The sequence below is a fragment of the Hemitrygon akajei genome, chromosome 3 (genome assembly GCF_048418815.1).
Source record: "Hemitrygon akajei chromosome 3, sHemAka1.3, whole genome shotgun sequence".
Classification (NCBI taxonomy): Eukaryota; Metazoa; Chordata; class Chondrichthyes; order Myliobatiformes; family Dasyatidae; genus Hemitrygon; species Hemitrygon akajei.
Window position 1 is genome coordinate 84,076,965 of NC_133126.1, and position 21,407 is coordinate 84,098,371.

General features: G+C 39.8%; 1 protein-coding gene across 8 annotated transcripts in view; it reads left to right on the plus strand.

Moving 5' to 3' along the window:
* Positions 1-21,407, plus strand: part of sipa1l1 (signal-induced proliferation-associated 1 like 1) — a 379,448-nt gene that overhangs the window by 285,100 nt on the left and 72,941 nt on the right. For all 8 annotated transcript variants that reach the window (XM_073040260.1, XM_073040252.1, XM_073040259.1 and 5 more), the window contains 2 exons: positions 9,541-9,815; positions 19,649-19,921. In XM_073040260.1, coding sequence (XP_072896361.1) covers positions 9,541-9,815; positions 19,649-19,921 — 548 coding nt within the window. The remainder of the gene's footprint in view (positions 1-9,540; positions 9,816-19,648; positions 19,922-21,407) is intronic.

A 21,407-nucleotide genomic window follows, 5' to 3' on the forward strand; every position in this document is an offset into this window, starting at 1 on the left:
AAATTCAGTTGGAAATGTATTCAATGTTTTATCATAACGATTTGGTGAGCTTGTACGATTTACTCAAATGTCAAAACCAGGCAATTTCATACTAGAATTTGTTCCCTATGGAACAATGTCTCTAGGCGTCTTTTTAACCATACTGTTTATGAAGAGCACAGAGAAATTACCTTGTTAAAATCAAATGGACTCGGTGAGTCTTCAATTCTTCATAAATTAGTTCCATGTCAATCACATTCTTCACTATTCCTTTCACTCTTTACATTAACCAGTTTAATAGATGATTCTTTTAGTGGAAGAGGTTTATGGATTCCTTCTTTCCCATGAACACATTGTGTTCCCAGGCATTGGTTTTTGGGAAGCTTAAATAATTAGACTTTGCTGTCGTGTTTTTTATTTCCAGGAAATTGTGTAGTAGTTTAAAATTTGTCCTGTTGCTAATGAGGATTGGGTATGGCCAGATCATGTTGATGTAAGATTTGGTTAATATTTATTATGTAAGTACTACTGGCAGCACAATTAATTACCAGAAAATAACAAAAAATAGGCAGCTTGGAATTTTAGATTATGTTAATATTCTTTGCCCAGTGGTTTGTCATGTTGCTCTGTTGATTATTTAGCAAGAATGAACTACATCTGTGTTTAAATAATATTTTAAGTGTTTTGACATTAATTTTAATTGTTAACCAAGTAATCCAATAGAGAGACATAATTCATTTTAAATTGATTTACTTTGGTTTGGAAGGTCAAAGTTTTCCACTCTTTGTAAAACCAAGGCCACGTGCATGTCTTGTGTTCATTACATTTAACCAAGCATATTTTAACAATTTGAGCACAACAGATTTCTTCAGTTTTCCTTTGTCCAAACATCCATAATCATCTCTCAACCATTTATCTAAGGCTTTCCTTTCCTTAACAATATTTACTGGCATAAAATATTGCCAAAGATACCCAGCAGACTTGCTTTCTCTTGCTCTTCATAAACTTCTATAGAGCTAAAAACTTGGAAAATATTAAAGTTTTAAAACTTGTTTTCTCATTGGAGAAGGATTTTGGACAAAATTTAAAGAAAGAACTTATCAGATAATGAAATCTTTTAATTGAGGTTTGCTGCTTTCAAGCTCCCTCCTTATTGCAATCTTTCTTGCAATTTGCTAGCAATATTCCTATCGTTGCTGCTTTCTTCATTGTTCCTAAATTCAAGGATATTTCTACTTTTTCTTTCACTGCCTTGATTTGTCATTTTGGATTCATGTCAAGTTTGCTAATGACACAATAATTGTGTGGCTCATCACTAACAAGGATGAGATCTCCTACAGAGAGGATGTGGAAGAGCTTCAGGCCTAGTGCCAGACAAATAACCTCTTCCTGAATGTCAACAAGGCAAAGAAGATGGTTATCAACTTCAGGAGAACTCGCATCACTCACCGCCCCCCCCCCCCCCCCCGCCTTTCATCAGCAGCGCAGCACTAGAATCTACAAACAGTTTCAAACTCCTGGCAGTGCATATCTCGCACAACCTCTCAAGGACCCAAAACACGTCTTACACAATGAAGAACTTACCAACCACCTCTACTTTCTGAAGAGAGCTGAACTATGCACAGTGATACTCAAGATGTGCAGCAGAGTTTCTTAACGTGCTGCATCACTGCATGGTACGGAAAATGCACCACCATGGTGGACAGGAAGGTGCTACAGCAGGTAGTCAAAACTGCTCAATGTATCTCCGCACCAGCCCACCTACCATCAAGGACATATATATATACAGCAAGGTACCAGAAAAGGGACAACACCATAATGAAAGATCCCACCCACCCTGCTCCCACTCCCATCAGGGAAGAGGCAATGCAACATCCATGTCAGGACCACCACACTCAAAAATAGCCCAAGCAGTAAGGCTGATCAACATCTTCACCCATTAATCTACCACACTACACCACCCACAAACACTACTTTATCATTTCCTATCATTCACCTTCTGTACAGACACCCCTCTACCTGCCATTATTTTATGGACATACAATCAATCTATTTATGTAAATACCTCATGTATTCATATTTATTGTGTTTTTATAATTATTTTGTTCTTTATCTGGAGCAATAATTATTTGGACTACCTGACCGGCAGACTGTAGTTTGTGCAGCTTCAGGGGTGTGTGTCAGACATGGATATAAGCAGCACTGGGGCCCCGCAAGGGACTGTATTGGCTCCTTTCCTGTTTACCTTGTATACAGCAGACTTTAGATACAACACTGAGTCATGTCATCTGCAAAAATTCTCCGATGACTCAGCTGTAGTTGGGTGTATATGGTGAGGACAGGAGGATGAATACCAGGCCCTGGTGGAAGACTTTGTCAAATGGTGCAAGCTGAATCATGTGCAGCTCAACATCAGTAAGACAAAGGAGACGGTGATGGACTTTAGGAAGACCAAGCCTGCCCTGCTCCCTGTTACTATTGATGGTGAGGACGTGGATGTGATGAGGACCTACAAGTACCTGGGGTACACCTGGATGACAAACTTGAGTGGAGCACCAACCCTGAGGCTATGTACAAGAAGGGCCAGAGTCTTTTCTATTTCCTGAGGAGAGTGAGATCCTTTGGAGTATGCAGGCCTCTCCTTCACAGGTTCTACCAGTGTGTTGTAGCAAGTATAATCTTCGATCCAGGGGTGTGCTGAAGCAAAGGCATCAACAGTGATGCCAACAGGCTCAATAAACTGATTAGAAAGGCTGGCTCTGTTATAGGAGTAACTGTAACTGTAAAATACGAAAGGTACAGCCTTTATATACACCATGCTACAAGATGGTCTACCTCTCTTCGATAGCAGGTCACATCATTATTAGAGATAAGACCACCTACAGTCCTTTCATCTGAATTTTAATGGACATGCATGTGAAGGCGTAGTCATTTGTATAAAGTGAGTACATAGGTGAAAAAACACAGCCCTGCGGAGAGTCTGTTCTTACAGATATTGGATTGGACAAGTAGGAACCCAGATTTACATACTGCTTCCTTCCTGTCAGGAAGTTTGGAATCCACTGTCAGAAACTGTAGGGTACAGCTGGCTGTGTTATGGCTTGCTGTGGTACAACTCTGGAACAATAGTGTTGAAGGTGGAACTAAAATCCACAAGCAAGATCCTCAGGTCGGTGTTGGGGGAATCTAAATGTTGAAGAATGTAGTGAAAGCTACAGGTTGATTGCATCCTCAACTGAGCGATTTGCCTTATAAGCAAATTGTAGTGGGTCAAGAAAAGGATCAGTAATCAGTAAAGTTAAGCCGACATTCAAAAGTTTTCATAATTACTGAAGTTGGAGCGACTGGCCTATGATCATTAAGTCCAGCGATCTTGTCTTTCTTGAGAGCTGGAATGATTGTAGCAACTTTGAAGCATCCTGGAGCCCTGCATAATTTCAGGTGTTAAGTATCTTAGTGAAGACGGGTGCTAGCTGATCCACACAATGCCTTAGAGTACCAAGTGAGACATCATCAGGGCCTGCAGCTTTCCAAATGCCTTTCTTGCTTCATGGAAAATGTAGGAAGAGATGTAGGGAGGTGAAGAAGGTGAATGGGACTGGGGTAAAAGGAGGATGATGGTGGTTGTGAAAGGGAGAAGGGGAGGGCTGATGACAAAGATGACAGGGGGCAGGAGGCTGGGTAGGGGCTCAACATATAAGGATCAGAGGAAGTGAAAAATGGTAGATGTTTATTGTCTTTGTCAACTTTGCAATAAAATTAATTGAACTGATTGGCCAAGCTAGGGGAGCTCTTCTGTTTGAAGTTGGTAAGACTTTTCAGGGAACTCCAGATTGCTTGGCTATTGTTGTTGAAGTCTCTTTCTAGCTGATCCTTGTAAGTGGCATCCGCCACCTTCAGAGTTTAATTAAACTGTCATTTCACATTTCATATTCCTCTCTTGTTCCAGACCTGTAGGCATGATCCGATGCAGATCTAAGAGTCCTCAACTCCTTGGTGAGCCATGGCCTGTCATTGTTATATCTCATGTAACACTTACCCAACAGGCTGGTATATGTCTAGGGGAAAAGGAGATCCAGCCACACACCAACCCCACCTCCCGTACACGCAGGTGCTGTTGGAATCAAGTTTATGCTGCGCGCACACACACAGTATCAAACACACACCAGATACCGTTATGAAATACACTTTAAAGATTTTACTAAAACTAAAAGAGTACTATGTAATACAATATATATGAAAGAAAAGAAAAAGTAAAAGGCGCCAACTTATCAAAGTTCAGTCAGCTTAGTGCACATCGTTGGAGCTCAACCATCGAACCATTCAACCCCTCGTCACTTTCCTCCGACCTCCACGTCCTCGCACCTGGGACCACCCCCGGTGGTCAACCAAGCAGTGCAGCGCACGTCCACCTTCCTCGGCGGCTCCTTCCGCCTCTCCTGAAAAAACCGCAAAAACCCCCAAACTCCCAGCCTCACCAGACAAAATAACATTCCCCATTGGTTAACAAATGAATACAATCCCCATATCAGCAAGTCTAAAGCTGAACAACTGCGAGAGAAACACTTATCAGACAAAGAAGCATTCCTACTCTTAACAAACCAAAGAAGCCATTTTGAGTAACATACACAGGACATTGTACACTCGCAATGATCTTTTTAGGAGGCACACATATTACAGAAGGATATGTTGGATGTTACTGTGTCAGCATATTCACCTGCACTGCTACACCAGCCTTCTGTGGCCTTCCAGTCCAAGGAGCCTAAGTCGTCCCTCAGCCTTCCAACAGCCTCAGGAGTCCATTGCCGTCTGATGGTCCTGGTTGGCTTAGACCAAGGGTTCCCATCCTTTTATATCCCTAACCAATTGCTCCATAGACCCAAGTTGGGAACCCCTGGTTTAGACTGAAGCTTTGTTGTTTGCTTTTAATCCCCAAGGAAATCACGTTGTTGGTAATAGACTTATTTTATTGCCTTTTCCAACCCCATCACTCCCACAGACAGCATTGGCGGTCAGGAGCTAGCAGTTAATGAGTAATCCAGTTGAGGAAGGTGATATGCAGAATGATGTCAGAGACTGAAAGGTGATGGGCGGAAGTGACAAATGGCTGAAGATGGTGGAAAATGATTAGCAACCTACCTGCTGCACCATTATGTCATTGCTTTTAATATCGAGTTCAAAGTGTAGATTTGAGCACGATATGTGTTGTTAAGTATAGGGGGAAACAATATCCACTGAGTCTGTATGGGAGAACTCAAAAATACGAAAGGTACAGTTACTCTGATAGTATTATTCTGTGGACCCCAAAAGTCACTGGGATATTGAGGCAGGCAGGTTAGGGAATGATTTGGATACAACAGGGCAGTTGTAGTGAGTAACTTCAACTTCCCCAATATAGTCTAGGACTTCCTTAGCGAAAGAGATTTAGATAGGGAAGAATATGTTACGAGCATCCATGTAGGTTTCTTAAATCAATATATAGATAGTTCCGACAAGCAGAGAGACTATACTGGACCTAGTATTGGGTAATGAGTACTGATCTTTCTGTGGGTGAACATTTAGGAAACAGAGACTAGAGATCCTTATGTTTTAAGGTGGGTACAGACCTTGAGGGAGAGTATTTAATTGGAGCATAGCAAATTATGAAAATATTAGTCAGGAATCAGGGTGAGAGGCGAATTAATTGGGTACAGCTATTTTCAGGCAAGTCCACATTGGATATATGGAGAATATTTAAAGACTAACTGTACAGGGTATAAGACAGGTAGGTTCCAGTAAGGAGAAAGGACAAGGGTGGCAAGGTATGGGCCATGGATGTCGAGAGGTGGTGAATTTAGTCAAGAAGAAAGAGGAAGCATATGCAAAATCAAAGCAAGACCTTGACAATTATAGACGAGCCAGAAAAGTACTCAAGTAAGGAATGAGGAGGGGTGGGGGGCATGGGGGCTAAGAAAAGTCCTTGGCAAATGGGACAAAAGAGAATCCCAAGGGATTCTTTACATACATTAAGAGCAAGAGGAAGCAGGTAGGACCACTCATGGATAAGGGAAGGAACATATGCTTGGAGGAGATGGAGGATGTGAGTAAGGTCCAAAATGAGCACTTGCATTAGTATTTACTAAGGGGAATGACTTGGAGGAACAGGGAGATCAGTGTGGAGCATGCTAATTTACTTTGGCATTTTGAGATAAAGGCGGAGGTAGTGTTGGTCACAATTCCAGTAGCCTGGTTAAGTTCTCATTGGGTGCTGTTTGTAAGAAATTTGCAAGTTTACAATATGTCTCTTCTGTGTGCACCTGTTTCCTTTTGCATCCCAAAGATGTGTTTCTCAAAACGTTCTTTGCCGATCTAGTATTAATGAACAGTAGGAGAATCAGATGGAAGTCTTTTGGCAAGTGAGAGAGAATAGTAAGTTGTGTAATGAATTTTCTTTGGTCTGGAAGCCAACATAGATTGGACTGAATGGCTCCTCCCTAATACATCTGCACTTCTTAAATGGGTCATAAATTATTGTAGGCTATTTGCAGGATTATTTCTTCTGGCTAATTTGGCTTTTATTACTGTGGTGATTTAAAACTGTAGTCATCAGCGAGTGATCTGTCTGATGCTTGGGTAGGGTTTTGATGGTTTGTTAAAAAGCTTGTGCTGAAAAGTTGATTAACAGACATGGTTGACTTAGTGGGCCTTTCTCCTGATATTGAGCATTACTGGGGAAAGCACAAGAGGCTATGCAAATTTGCTATTAGGAAGAAAGTGAAGAAGGAAGATGAATGGACTGTCAGAGCTGTTTTTACCAAGGGAATTTGGGAAACAATTTTCAGCAGGGGATTAAATGCCTGAGGACAGAATCTGTTTTTGTGTGATTTGCCCCCACTGCTTGTCATCATGATGCACCTTTCCCTTTTAATGGATACAGTTTGTTTTGAAGTGCCTCCAACATCCCGAGACATCAGACTCCCTGTTGATGCATGCAGATTTTAAAAAAAAGTGCGAGTATTGCTGTATTTGGGAAACTAATAGCAGGCGGTCAGTTATCATGGAGCTCAAGACGTTTGTAGATGCAAATTAGAATTGCACAATTTCCTTTCCTGTTTTCTGATGTCAGACAATTTTTCCTTAAAGATTTGCCTCAATGCTACCTAACTTTATTTATATATTATATGTGCAATCAGTCAGTCTGTAGTTATTGATTTGTATTTTTAACACATTTTATAATTTTCCAGGTGGTGTGTTTTTATTAATTGTTTAATGACTAGGTGAAGCTTCCTGTCTGAAGATTAAGCTGGAATTAATTACAGGTTTATACATAACAGCAGTAAAATATTAATTCATAGAGATTTGAATACCAGTTATAACATCAATCCAAAAAAGAAATTAAATGCTTTGAGAGGTTTTGATTTGGCAAACCATTGTTTCCATTAAGTCAGTTTTCTCATTCTTCCTCCCTCTTTGCATTCATCCATTCGCTTTATTCTTGTTCCCAAGTTGAGATCTAATTATTGGTTTGATTACTTAGTCATAATTTGAGAGTTTTAGTGGCAGCTATTTAGTTTGAATAAATATTTGTTTTACTCTTTGTTAATTTTGTCTACATTTTGAAAAGCAACTTCTAAATCTAGTAGCAGTCTTGTTGGAGAAAAGTCTGAATGTTTTGCATGAGTAAAGCAAATAAAAGGCTGATTCATTAATTGTTGTACCTCATAAAAGCAGGAAGCCTTTGTGACCAACTAGGGTTCATAGGCGCACGCTTGAGTTAAATGCCTCCAAATTTAACTCTTCATGTGTTCTGACAGGCTTCCCAACATTCTGTAAACTTAAAATATTTCAAGACCATCTGATAGCCTGTACCCTCCCACGTATCTATCATCATGTCATATTTAATAAATGTTGCCGACTAGTTAACAAATATCTGAGATAAAAAAATTCTCATTCTTGTGCGTAATGCTTTCATTTTCTCATCCCTCCATTTGTCTGTTGCTTGTCTGTCCTCTGCATGTACATTTCAAAAGTCCCTATGCCTCACTGTCAGTCAAATTCACAAACTCTCGAACTCCTAAACTGAACGCCGCCATTCTTCCACTTCTTTAAGGCCTGACTCTCTTAACCAAGCTTTTTCTCATCACTGTTTTTGGCCTTGGCTTAGTCCAAATACTATGTAATTGTGCCTCTATAGTTTGTTGTAGTTTTGAAGTTATTGTCTTAAATGTGCAAAATTAATGAAAAGTCTGACTTTTCAAAACAATATCTTAAAGGCTGTGAATAGGAAAATGTATTTATATGATGCTTTATATAATTCACAACTAAGGATTATCATGATCAGATTGTTACAAGTTTATTATCCTGAGCATAAGGTATAAATGCCATGAAAATTAGCATTTTTGTAGCAATAGCTCTACATTACATATATGACAAATATAAATTGCTTTAACATAAATTGCACATAACACACAACAAAATAAAAATAACAGCGTTAGTGTAAATTGAAGAAAGTATTGTCCAAGAGAGAATTAAGCTTTTTTCAAGTCCGCGGAAGAACCTCATGGCAGTGGGGCAGAAGCTGTTGTTGAACCTTGAGGTGTTGGTATTCGGGCTCCTCTACCTTCTGCCTGTTGGCAGCATCACAGAGGACGTGGCCCAGGTTATGAAGGTCCTTCCTGAGTATCACCTTGTGTAGATGTCCACAGGGGTGAGGAGAGCTGTACCCATGAATTACTGGCTGAGTCGACTTCTCTCTGTAGCCTTTTGTGTTCCTGTGCATTGGAGTTCCAATAGAGGGTCTTGATGCAACTGGTCAGAATGCTTTCCACTGTACATCTGTACAACTTTGTCAATCTTTGATGACATGCCAAATCTCCTTAAAATTCTGCAGAGCTGTCACCATACACAAATGTCTGCTCTCAGATAAGCTGCCATTTCCTTCAGTTGAGCATCGATGAGGCCCAGCCCTTAGTTTCATGCCTTCATGGTTGGACCCAGAATCGTTCCTCCAAGATGCTGACACCCAGGAATTCCTAATCTACATAACATGTTACTAAACACGGGATCAAATATTCTAAGGACTGAGACAGCCACGATTGTGTGATGCAGCAGTTAACAGTCCCATTTCCAGTAGTCCCGTTTTCCCTCTTATTTTCCTGAAACCTGCTTCTCTTGTATATCTATCAACCAAAGCCTGACTCTCCTGCCACCTATAGTTGCCATTTAAACAATCAGCACGTCATTGATACGTTGGTAGAAAGCAGAGTGGTAACAGGTCGTGCCCAATGTCAGAATCAAACTTGGCTCACCAGAACTGTGTTGGGAGCACAATTAACTGCTGCATCACACAGGCCTGGCTGTCTCTGACTTTAGAATATTTGATCCTGTGTTTAGTCACCTCTCTCAACTTCTCTTGTTTGCATCCTAACGTCAGTTCCAGTATATGTTACTGCAAAATACCTGTAAAAATGCAATCTTTGTGCTGACACTGGAGATTGTAGCTATTTGTACACATAGACTTGCACTCTTTATGAAGCATTGTATTTGTTAACCAATCATAACGTTAACTTTTTCCTCTTTCAGGTGACCACAAAGGGGTGTGAGACAGTTGAGATGACATTAAGGAGAAATGCTCTAGGCCAGCTTGGTTTTCATGTCAACTATGAAGGGATCGTGGCAGATGTTGAACCTTATGGCTACGCTTGGCAAGCAGGACTGCGGCAGGGGAGCAGACTAGTGGAGATCTGTAAAGTTGCTGTGGCTACTCTAACCCATGAACAAATGATTGATCTGTTACGAACATCTGTAACTGTTAAAGTTATCATCATTCCACCCCATGAAGATAGCACTCCTCGCAGGTATAGTTTGTGAATTCTCTGCCATTCTAATCTGTCTGATCACAGTACTCTGTAGATTGCAGTTACTCATTCAGTGTGATGGATACTCTGTGATAAGATCTGATTCACTCACTTTTGTAATTAAGAATAAGTTACTGCAGCAAGTTAAGTAGTAGAAAAAGAAACAGAGTTCAGACATTGCAGGAGTATTTGAAGATCAATTATTTTTGGATTCCAATTATAATTACAGTCTATTAATCAAACTGCACTTAAATGGCACTGAGAAATATCTCGTGAGATCTTTTATGTTCATAAGCTGATTGTGACCATGTTAATATGTTGCTTCATTCTTGACAAAACATGATTTTGTCTAGTTCTGAATCTTGATGAGATAGATTTAGGTTGGCACAGTGGACCTTCTGGTACAGCCTAACATTTCCAGTGACACAGGTTCAATCCTGATCTCAAGTGCTGTCTTTGTGGAACTTACACATTCTCCCTGTAGGTTAATTGTTCATTATAAATTGCCCTTATTTTAGGGGTGAGTGACAGAACCTGTGAGTAGTTGAGGGGAATATGGGGAGAACAAAGTGGGGATTAGTGCAAATGGGTGCTTGATGTTTGATGTGGACTTTGTGAACCAAAACAGGTTGAGTGAACTCGGCCTTTACTTCTTGGAGCGATGGAGGTTGAGAGGTGACCTGATAGAGGTGTATAAGGTGATGAGAGGCATTGATCATGTGGATAGTCAGAGGCTTTCCCAGGGCTGAAATGGCTGCCACAGGAGGGCACAGGTTTAAGGTGCTTGGGAGTAGTACAGAGGAGATGTCAGGGGTAAGTTTTTTTACACAGAGAGTGGTGAGTGCGTTAAATGGGCTGCTGGCAACAGTGGTGGAGGCGGATACAATAGGATCTTTTAGGAGACTTTCAGATAGGTTCATGGAGCTTGGAAAAATAGAGGGCTATGGGTAACCCTAGTAATTTCTAAGGTAGGGACATGTTCGGCACAACTTTGTGGGCCCAAGGGCCTGCATTGTGCTGTAGGTTTTCTATGTTTCTAAAGGGTTTGTTTCTGCGCTGAATGGCTGTGAATCCATTTGTAAGGTTCCTGAGATTGTTGTTCATTTTGCCACAGTAGAGACAATCTGTATCTTTCAGCCATTAATGATTGTTTTCAGCTTTCAGAAGTTTTTCAGGTTGGATATAAGGATCGCATATGAGAGGATGCGCGACAAGCATAGATGAGTACGTGATAGTTAGAATTAATGCAGTGTTTTTATGCTCTATGACTCTATCACATAATTGCTGATGGCTTGGAAACAACTGAGGTTTGCTCACCTTTGACTTAATCCATTTGTGAAAGCATGTCACCTACATCAGTTGGATAATCTGCCCACATCTGAAGAGATGACTAATTAGGCTGTCTTCTCTGGATGAGCAACTCGCACATTGTGCTGCTTTCTGGTTTACAAGGGTGCAGAGAACTGTAATATTTCATACCAGGGACTCTCCCACAGACGCCCTCTGCAGAAACACTCCCTAATGCTTAAGCTGTAGTTAGTTCAGCTTGCTTGCCAAAGGAATACTTTTGTTCACTCAGAACTCATGCAAACTATAGTATCTAAAATCAGCAGTCATTTTCAAATGTCTCAGTTCTAGGTCCCTGGGATCACTACAGCTGAATTTCAATGATTGGGAAATCTCATGTTTACTGTGCCATTTTCAGGAAGGACCCAGTTTGTGATTTGTGTCTTAAAATTACAAATGCCTTTTCAGATAAAATGAAATTATGCAAACATAATTTCAGAACCAATGTCAAAATAAAATTTTAAGGGAATGAATGGGCACTGAGACCTTAAATGTTTATGAAAACATTAGATAGAGCTCTTATAGATAGCGGGGTCAAGGGATATGAGGAGAGGGCAGGAACGGGGTACTGATTGTGTATGATCAGCCATGATCACAGTGAATGGCGGTGCTGGCTAGAAGGGCCGAATGGCCTACTCCTGCACCTATTGTCTATTGTCGATTATTGTCTAAAACTTTAATAATGGTAGGTCAAATTGATATGCCTAGTTCTTTTTAGAAAAAAAGTATACATTTTACAAGCAGGGGTGTAGAGCAAACAAAAAACAGCCATCCAAACTAATGCTTACATTTCTGAATGAGAATTGTGTTCAATTGTATGAACTACCCTTTATGAATGATGTTAAGTCCTTGAAAGGATGTCATGAGAATTTCAAGAATGTTATCGGGAATGAGGGAGTCCAGTCCTCTGCAATATCTGACGTTGCTCTCCTTCAAGCAAAGAAGTTGAAGAGAAGATTTATTGAAATGTTCAAAATCAAGGTGCTGTGATAGAGTGGAAAATTTGTCTATTAGCTCAGGAGTTGGTAATCAAAAAAGCTCAGATTTAATGTAATAGCCCAAAACTAAAAGGTACAATGAGATTTTGCTTTGTACAAACACACTGAAAGACTAGTGGAAGCAAATTCAGTAACAATTTTGGAAGATCTTATTGGGTAGTGCTACTCCAAAGAAAGTTGATGTGCTTGAGCGCTTTTAGTCCTAGAGTCTGAACATTCACACGTATGCACCCACTACACTTTTGTAAAAAGACATCCACTTGGGCTACACATTGTTCAGTTCTGTACTGTGAACCTTGTCATGGCATTCCTGTAGCAAAGACACAGTGATAACATCATCATATCACTTCAGGGCTTGGTGTAGAATCAAGCAATGAGGCATTCTGCACAGTCTGCCTGAAAAGGATGTTGCTGGGTTGACCAGTATGAAATGCTCAGTGTCTGATGAAAGATCCATCACCCCTTGTTTGTGTTTAGCTATGCAACTTTCCCCAAGCTGGACCTTTCTCAATGAATGACCAGTGATCACCTTTTGAGCCTATTACCATGGAGCCATCTTCAGGCTTGGGAGAGTTATGCAGACAGGCTTAATTGCGAATATATCACTTCAATAGGAGTAGTGAAGGAGACTAGGATCTGGGTCATATGCCAACGCACTGCTGCTAGTCCCACACTCGCCCTACTGGGCAGAATGTAGCCTTGAATCCTGCAGTTTGGCATTGACAGGCACAAGCAGCCATCACATGTTGCAATGAGATCATTTTAACTGTTACATTGCTGTGTGAGTTCCAGTGGAGGCCTGAAGCCTCAGCCAGGTTCCTGGCGCAGTAGCATATATTTTACCTCTGATTTCCCCAGGACTCGTGATTCCTGTGTGTGTAAAGAGATAATTACTGACAAGGAAAAAGAACATGGTAGTGGGACTCTTTGGATCTTAGATGAGCTCAGTGGGTTTGCTTTCTGTTGTATGATCTTTCAATTTTAAAACTGCACCTGAAAATTTCATCTGTAGTGGTAGAAAGTCAGAGCTGTATTGTGAGGTTTCAGGTCATTTTAACCATTGAGAGATTGTGGTTGATTTTTTTTCTGTAAACTAAAACTTTTATAAGCACTGTTAACTCCTCAGAAGCTGCTTAGTGCCGGGCGGATCTGTTGGAATTCTTTGAGGAAGTAATAAGCAGGATGTTTGTTGTTTACTTGGATTTTCAGAAGACCTTTGACAATGTGCTGCACATGAAGTTGATAAACAAGATCTGAAGATTGGCTGACTATTAGAAGGCAGAGAGTGGGAATGAAGGAGGCCTTTCTGGTTAGCTACCAGTAGTTTTTCGTGTTCTATGTTAATGATCTGGATGGTAGAATTGATAGTTTTCTGGCCAGGTTTGTGGATGATGCACAAACAGTGTTGAAGAAGCAATGAGTCTGCATAAAGACTTGTACTGAGGGTGAAGAAGTGGCAGATGGAATACAATATAGGGCAGTGCACTTTGCTAGAAGAAATAAGGGTATAAGACTATTCTCTAAATGTGGAGAGAGTTCAGAAATTGGAGATACAAAGGGATTGGGAGTCCTAGTGCAGGATTTTCTAAAGGTTAACTTGTAGGTTCAGTTGGTGGTAAGGAAGGCAAAAGCTTGCTTTTGAAAGGACAGGAATATAAAAGCAAGGCTGCAATGCTGAGATTTTATAAGTCAGACTGCATTTTTGTGAACATTTTTTGGCTCCTTATTTAAGAAAAGATGTGCTGATGCTGGAGAGGATTCAGAGGAGGATTACAAGAATGGTCCTAGGGATAATAGATTAATGTATAAGGAGTGTTTAATGTTTCTGTGCCTGTACTCAATGGAGTTTAGAAGGATGAGGGAGTGGTCAATTTCTTTGACCAGAGGATAGTGAATCTGTGGAATTCATTGCCACACAGGGCTGTAGAGGCAAAGTCATTGGGTACATTTAAATTGGAGGCTATGGATTCATGATTAGTAATGGGAAGAAGACAGAAGAATGGAGATGAGAGGGGAAAAATATATCAGCCATGTAGCAGGTCGGCTCAATGGATTGAATAGCCCAATTCTGCTCCTATGTCTTATTCATGCTCTTAGTTTCCTTTACTTTAGACAATTTGTGATCAAGGTAGGATAACTTGTAATATCTGTATGATCCAGTACCCAGATCAGGAAGTCCACCTGACAGATAAAATGGCATGGTAATGAAGTGACCTTCCATTGTGACACATTTATCTAAAACCAGAGTTACGGTATTAACTGATCTTAAATTATTTTGCCTTTGAAGGTATTTGTGAGGTCATGCGGAATAATGCTGCCACTCCTGCTCCTTTTTTATGCTGGCTGTGTACCAAGACTTGCATTTCAATCAAAGCAGTGCTGCAATTCACAACTGGGTGAATCTTTCATCCTGGCGTACAACTTGACTTTCAATTACCATTCTATCCACTTCCCTGTCTGCTCAAACAGTCAGTTCTGATCAAGAGTTGCAGTGTTCTTACTGCACAAGCAATCTTCTCAGCACCTCAGCCTCAGAATTAAATTGCATGGGTCGAATTGAAGCCTCAGATGTTTGCAAACAATCTGATTGGTCCTTTTTACCAAGACTTGGATTTTTGAGTTATTTTCGATTCAGCTGGGGAGTTCTTTTCTGGTTGTGGTGATTCTTTGACAAAATCACCCATCATTAAGTAAAAGCTTCAAACAAATCGATTGACTTTCAACTTCTATAATAAATGGCTTCTAAGTTGATCATGTGAGGGATGATCTTCATCCATTGCTGCCAATGTTTTTATTGTCTTAGAATCTGTGGCCAGCCAACAATTCTGGATTGTATGCCAGTAGTCATTGGACAAAAGCCACATTCATATAGCAAAATGCAAAGTAAACTTTGCAAAAGGTTCTGCCAGTTCCAGTTTTATCATGGTTTGGTGGCATTGTTTTAAGTTATTCTTTTAAAACTGAAGAATTCAATCCTGCCTTGAACAGCACATCTTGTGCATAATTAAACTTGTTATTACACAGTTCAGTGGGCATCATTCTTGTGTACAGAGTACATGGTTGAGCAATTCAGTTATCAAATGCCTCTGTCATTCAGCTGAACCACAGTCCTACCTCTGAAACTTTCGGAGGAACAATACAAAAATTGTTGAAGGCAGCAGTGACCGAGATCTGTTGCCTTCTGAAGGCACAGCTTCAGCTCCAGAATGCCTGAGCCACTCTTCCCACAGTTGTTTTGAATTCCTCAGTGTCCAGCTCAGCAGCCAATGTGGCTATTTGCAGCAAACTGTAGGAGTAATTCCACCAGTTCCCTCTACTACTCATTCTGGTGCCAGGGTCCGTACCTCATTCAGCACAAAGCACCCTGCTACATTACCCCACTCTCCTAAGCACAGTAATTAACTCGCAACCTGCATCGCCTCAACAGGCAAGGGCACTTACCACGTGGAACTTTTAATATTTCCAAGGTGGAGTGACAGTCTACTAGTATCTTTGTTTGGTAACCTCTTCCCATTCCTGCATTCTATTGTCTTCCTCCACAAGAACTGTAGGACAAAACGACAAGGGTAGGTCCTCAACATCCTTGCTGGCAATTAAGGAGTTTAGAGAATTAAGAGAAAACTGAACATGCAAAACAATAAACTTAATTTTTTTTTTATCCTTTCTTTTCTGATGTCCCCTTTGGCACAGATTATGAAAGCAAATCAGTAAGTCTATACATTCCATCAAATGGAAGAATAATACTGTTGTTAATACAGCACTCTTGAACATCTCCTTCCATCCTGTTTGCCTTTCCTGATGCTTTTATAGTAGCTATAGCAGAGTTGGTGGATAATTACAGGGAAAGGGGCTACAAATTGCCTCAAAGATTGATCACCTTTGCATTATCTTACCATGGCAGACAGCAACAGTCTGGACTAGTAGACTAGGAGGCAACTATATTTTGCACTGGTGGATTCATGAATAATGTCTTTATGTGTCAATGACTTGCTTAGGCAGTCAACGTCCACTCGATGTGCTTTGAAAGTGGTAAAGACCGCTAAACCATAATGCTGGATATTGGGCTGCCAAATAACATCAGTATCATTTTAACTTATCCCATTTGTTCCTTGAGAGAACTGAGGCAAAAAATGAAGATAAATACATTTTTTACAATATAAAACCAGTAGAAGTGCTCTCATGAAAAGAAGCAGCTAACACATGAGAGTATTCAACATTTTAAAAGGGCTAAAACCATGAAAAAATAGTGTCTAATTTTCTTTGCTGATCATTTCTACCAAGAAAGATTTGATGGCTGTAGGGAAGTTCAACATTTTATTAAAAAAAAGAAAAATAATCGTCACTGTTCGGTTTCTTAATTTGACCATCAAAAGAGAAGACTTTTGAAGCTAATGTACCATATTGCCTCTATGCGGAATATGCTTTCTCAACCTCAGTTCTAAAGGAGTGTGCATATGGAACACACAAATTAACAAAACTGACTTATTCAAGGAAAAGAGCCAAATCTACATACAGGTTTGAAAAGGGAGAGGGGATCGATTAAACATAGCATTTATAATGAGAACTTCCAGCTACCAGTCAACATTAGTGCCATTATAATGGTGTCTGGAAGCCAGATGTATCTCCTTTGCCTGTTACACATCTGTGATCCCTGCCCTTTGGTACATAGATATTGGGCCTGAATTTGAAGCACCAGAGGCTAATTAAGGAAGTCGTCACAGACAGGGATCCCCTTATTCCCTATGTTGGAGCTCCAGTGCTGAATTAATTATTAATCATGTTAATTTTTTTTCCTCCCTGGAGTAAAGTTGTTTTACCCTCCCATATCTATGAATATAGTTACTGTAGTAAACACAGTTTGCCTGATTTAATAAATATACACCCATCTTAATATAGAATAAAATGTAAAACACTGCATCAATAGGCATTGAGTATTAATTCAAAATATCTTTATTATATTTACTGTAGTTAACGTGTCTTTTTATTGTTGTCAGTATTTTTCACAGGTAGCCATGATCGTTGCCTGGTTGATGAGACTTTTAAAAGATGCTGAACTATTTACAATATTCTGTGCATAGATTCTCGGATGGATTAGGCAACCAAGAGTTGATTAAAACTAGAGGCAGCCGCTGGTTCTTCTTTCGGATACAAAATTAATTTGAGCAGTAACTTGCGGGCAGTGAATCTTTTGGGTGATGCATCTCTTACTTGGTCGTTCTTGCTGCATTTTATATGTAACATGTTTCATATTCTCTTTTTGTAAATGCACTGAACCATTGTGCTGATGTGATTTGTGATGAGTTGGAAACATTTCACACCATCAGGAATATAAAATTGCTTCTGTCGTTCACCTGTCTTACACATTTTGTTAAATCAGGATACAGTAGAAATAACAGATGAGTTGATGACATGACTAATCTTATTCTTTAAAGCTTTGCTTTATAAAATGTTCACTTCACAAAAAAATTAACTTTACTGCTTGGTGGCATTATCTAATGATTGATTGAATTGCTGCTATTTAGAATATCATAACAGTTTGATTTCTAAATCAGTTTCTGACTTAAGAGTGAAAAATTAAATTTATCCAGAGACAGAACACAAATATTATATTCAAAATAACATTTTAGCTTTTTCTTTGAGTACTTTGTAAGTGGGTTCTTGAATTGTTCACTAATTCCAAACATGGACCCTAACACCAGCATTCTCACTTTCCGTGAAAAATAAATAGTACAGGCTGACAAGACAAAATAAAGTGCTTAATCACCGGAATACTGGATGATGAACTGTCAGCCGACAACCAAATCAGAGACAATAATCTGAGTTTCTGTTCTTTTTGAGTAAATACTGATGCATGTCTACGTTAGCTGATAGCTATTTTGTGCACACTGCAACTGCCTGCACAATAAAAGATCTTTTCATTGGCTTAAATATTACAAACCTTTAGAACCACAAGTGAAACATGTTGCACAAGTAAAAGAGGAGTTGTACTGCTGTTGATTTCTAGTGATTTCAGCCAGCAAAAGCACACACAAGTTTGCTTAGAAAGGAATATAATGAAAGCATGCAGTACAGGGGGGAAAAAAGCCACAGTCCCTAAGCTTAGTCTCTCAAGTGAGCTTCAAAAGTCGTACGGTATTTCCTTTGACCTGAGGAAGTGTCCAAAGGCAATAAATTGTTGAGGAAAATCAAGAATGAATTCAGTTTTCCCGACCTTTTGGTAGAGAAAGTTAAAGTTCATACATGGCTAGAAACCGGACATGCCATCTGAGCTCACCAAATACTGTGGTGAGCTCAGGAGAAGCAGTGCTGGATCCTTACTGGAGTCTATGGGAGCTGATTTTGTGTATCATAAAGATTGTAATTTAGATTAAGGGAATGAATTGACAGTAGATTCTGGAGGAGGTGAGAAGTGTAGTGATCGTTCTGTGTTGGAATACTTTGGAATGGAACGATAAAAATGGAGTAGCTTTTCATGTGTGGTGGGGTGGAGATGCATTTCTAACAAAGGAGGTGCAAGGTGCTCTTTCCCTCTGCTAGCCTGAAGGTCATCCTTGGGCAAGGTGTAACACCAACTTAGCCCCTCAATCAGGGTCACATGAAACCATGGGTGCAGGTGGTGGATGGTCATATGAGCAACTGGTGCATAGCAAAAGTCCTGACTATGTGACAACTGACACCAGGCAGACAATTTCTGAAAAGTATTGATAATGGCTGGGGTCACCCATCTTGTAAAGACACTGCCCACAAGAAAGCAATGGCAAACCACTTCTGTAGAAATTTTTTTGCCAAGAACAACCATAGTCATGGAAAGACCTTGATCACCCACGTCATACATAACAAATGATGAATGAACTTCATGGTAAAGAACAGAAACATTGGAGGAGGAGCACATGGTGGACCTTGATAAAGTTAGGGATTCAAGAAAGTAACATACATCTTGGTGTTTGCCACCAGAAAAAAAGTATTTGTCATATTGATTTGGATAGTTTCTGTGATGTGATAGAGATCAGAAAAGTCATTAGAGGAAATTGATGGGGAATGCGAAAAGCCAGAAGCAATTTAGCTGATGAAGACCCAATTGAAGAAATGGTGATCAAAGGGCAGCGAATGGTTGTAGTGAAGAGGATCAAGGGTCAATACTTTTGAAGAAGAAAATTCACCCAATCAGGAAGTTGGTTGCAGTGGGCTTGAGAGAGGATGGATCCAGGAAAGGTCAAAGGCTCTGGACCTGTGATAGTAGTAGATTTTGTATGGCAATGGCTGAGGATGTGAGCTGGTGGTTGTCTTTTTAATCAAGAAGAAAAAAGAGACCAGTTAACAAATAACTAAGGAAATTTCAGAAATAATCTGTGAACAAAGGTTTATGATCAACCATGTACTGAGATTGGCAATGGAAGTATGTCTTTGTTTCAGCTGTTTGCAACAATAATTATGTCTCCAAGGTGTAATGAAATATTTCAAAAGAATTTTCCCTTGTTCTGATTTTAGGGGCTGTTCAGAGATGTACCGCATGCCTGTAATGGAATACAAAGTAAACAATGAAGGGATTCCGTATGAGTTTAAATTGCCATTCAAAAATAGCAATAAGTGGCAGCGGGGAGTTCCGTCATCCCATAGTACAGTTCAGTCCCAATCGCAGACACAAAGTGAATCTGCAAACAGGATGATGTCAGCATCAGGCAGCAGGACCCAGCCACAAGAACGCAGCTCTGCCATGCCACGCAGTGCTTCTAGTGATGGACGCTCATTGGACACCAAGAGGTTTGTAATTTTCTTTTTCTCGGGCATAATGTAGCAAAATGTCAAGTTTAGAAGAATCATTTTGTTAAAGCAGTGTTTAATTAAAAGTTCAATATTGTACTTAAATCCTAAAAAATGCATAATTATCTAAGACAAAACTTGTATTCTTGCCTGTATGTCAAGTGTGGGGGAAAACACTCAGCAATGTAAAAGAAATTTACATTTCTCAATGTTTTTTCTGGAAACCTTGCTATGTGGGAAGCATATATTGTCTTTGGAGATACTCTGTCTCAGATTCATCAGTGTGAAGCTGGCCTTTAAGGATTTAAGGGTTAGGTTATGTGTGTGTACAGATGCATAGACTGGTTTTGGTTTCCCTTTCAAAAGTTTTAAGGATGATGTTATTAAAATGCTTAAAATGTTCGAAGAAGTTGATACTATTGACAAGGGAATCAGTAATCCACAGTTAAAACATTACTGATGCAAGTAAACTTGGGACTGTTGTACCAAGATTGGTTTATGGAGTTACAGTACAGGTCATTCAGCTGTTTTGTATGTCTCAGTTGATAGCATTGTGCATTCAAGTCACAGAGTCTTAAAGAGAAAAGTCTATGCTTCAGTGTAATGTTGAACTGGATTCCCATCTTTTGGGTCAGGAATTATACTGAAGCTTAATCTCCCCTCTGAAATGGGAATAATGGAAGATATCACGCTATGTTAAAGAAGAGATTCCCCTGCTATTCTGTTCAAGATTTATCTATCAGAATCATTTAATATCACTGGCATATGTCATGAAATTTGTTGTTTTGCAGCTGCAGTACAGTGTAATTTAAGAAAAAAATTAAAAATCACAGTAATAAATAAAATTAAACAATTAGTGCAAAAAGAGAGCAAAAAAAAGTGAGTTAGTGTTCTTAATACGGTCCATTGCCTGTTTAGAAACCTAATGGTGGAGGGCAAGAAGCTGTTCCTAAAATGTTGAGTATGTATCTCCTCCTTGATGGTTGCAATAAGTAAAGGGCAGCAATAAGCAAAAGGCATGTCCTGGGTAATGGGGGTCCTTAATGATGGATGCTGTCTTTTCTAAATTCTACTTTTGTCAGACATACTACTGGTTGTGGGAGCTGGCTATATATTGAGCTCCCAAAATCAATGATGTGCTATCCTATGTTACTACCTGACTACACTTCAGAAGTACTTCATTGATTATCAAGCACTTTGTCATTTGTAGAAAAATGCTAATCTGTTTTCATTTGCTGGTTGAGATGTGGACAGGCCTCTGTGACTTGAGAAGGAACATGGAAAGCAAACATACAAAAGCAGGAAAACAATTTTTAAAAATCTTAAAATAACCAAGTAACGCACAGAATATGCTGGAGGAGCTCAGCAGGCCAGGCAGCATCTATGGAAAAGAGTACAGTCGATGTTTCAGTCCAAGACCCTTCATTGCTCTGTATACAATCTGGGTGACACCCACTACAGTAAAATCATAGTAATGGCAATGAAA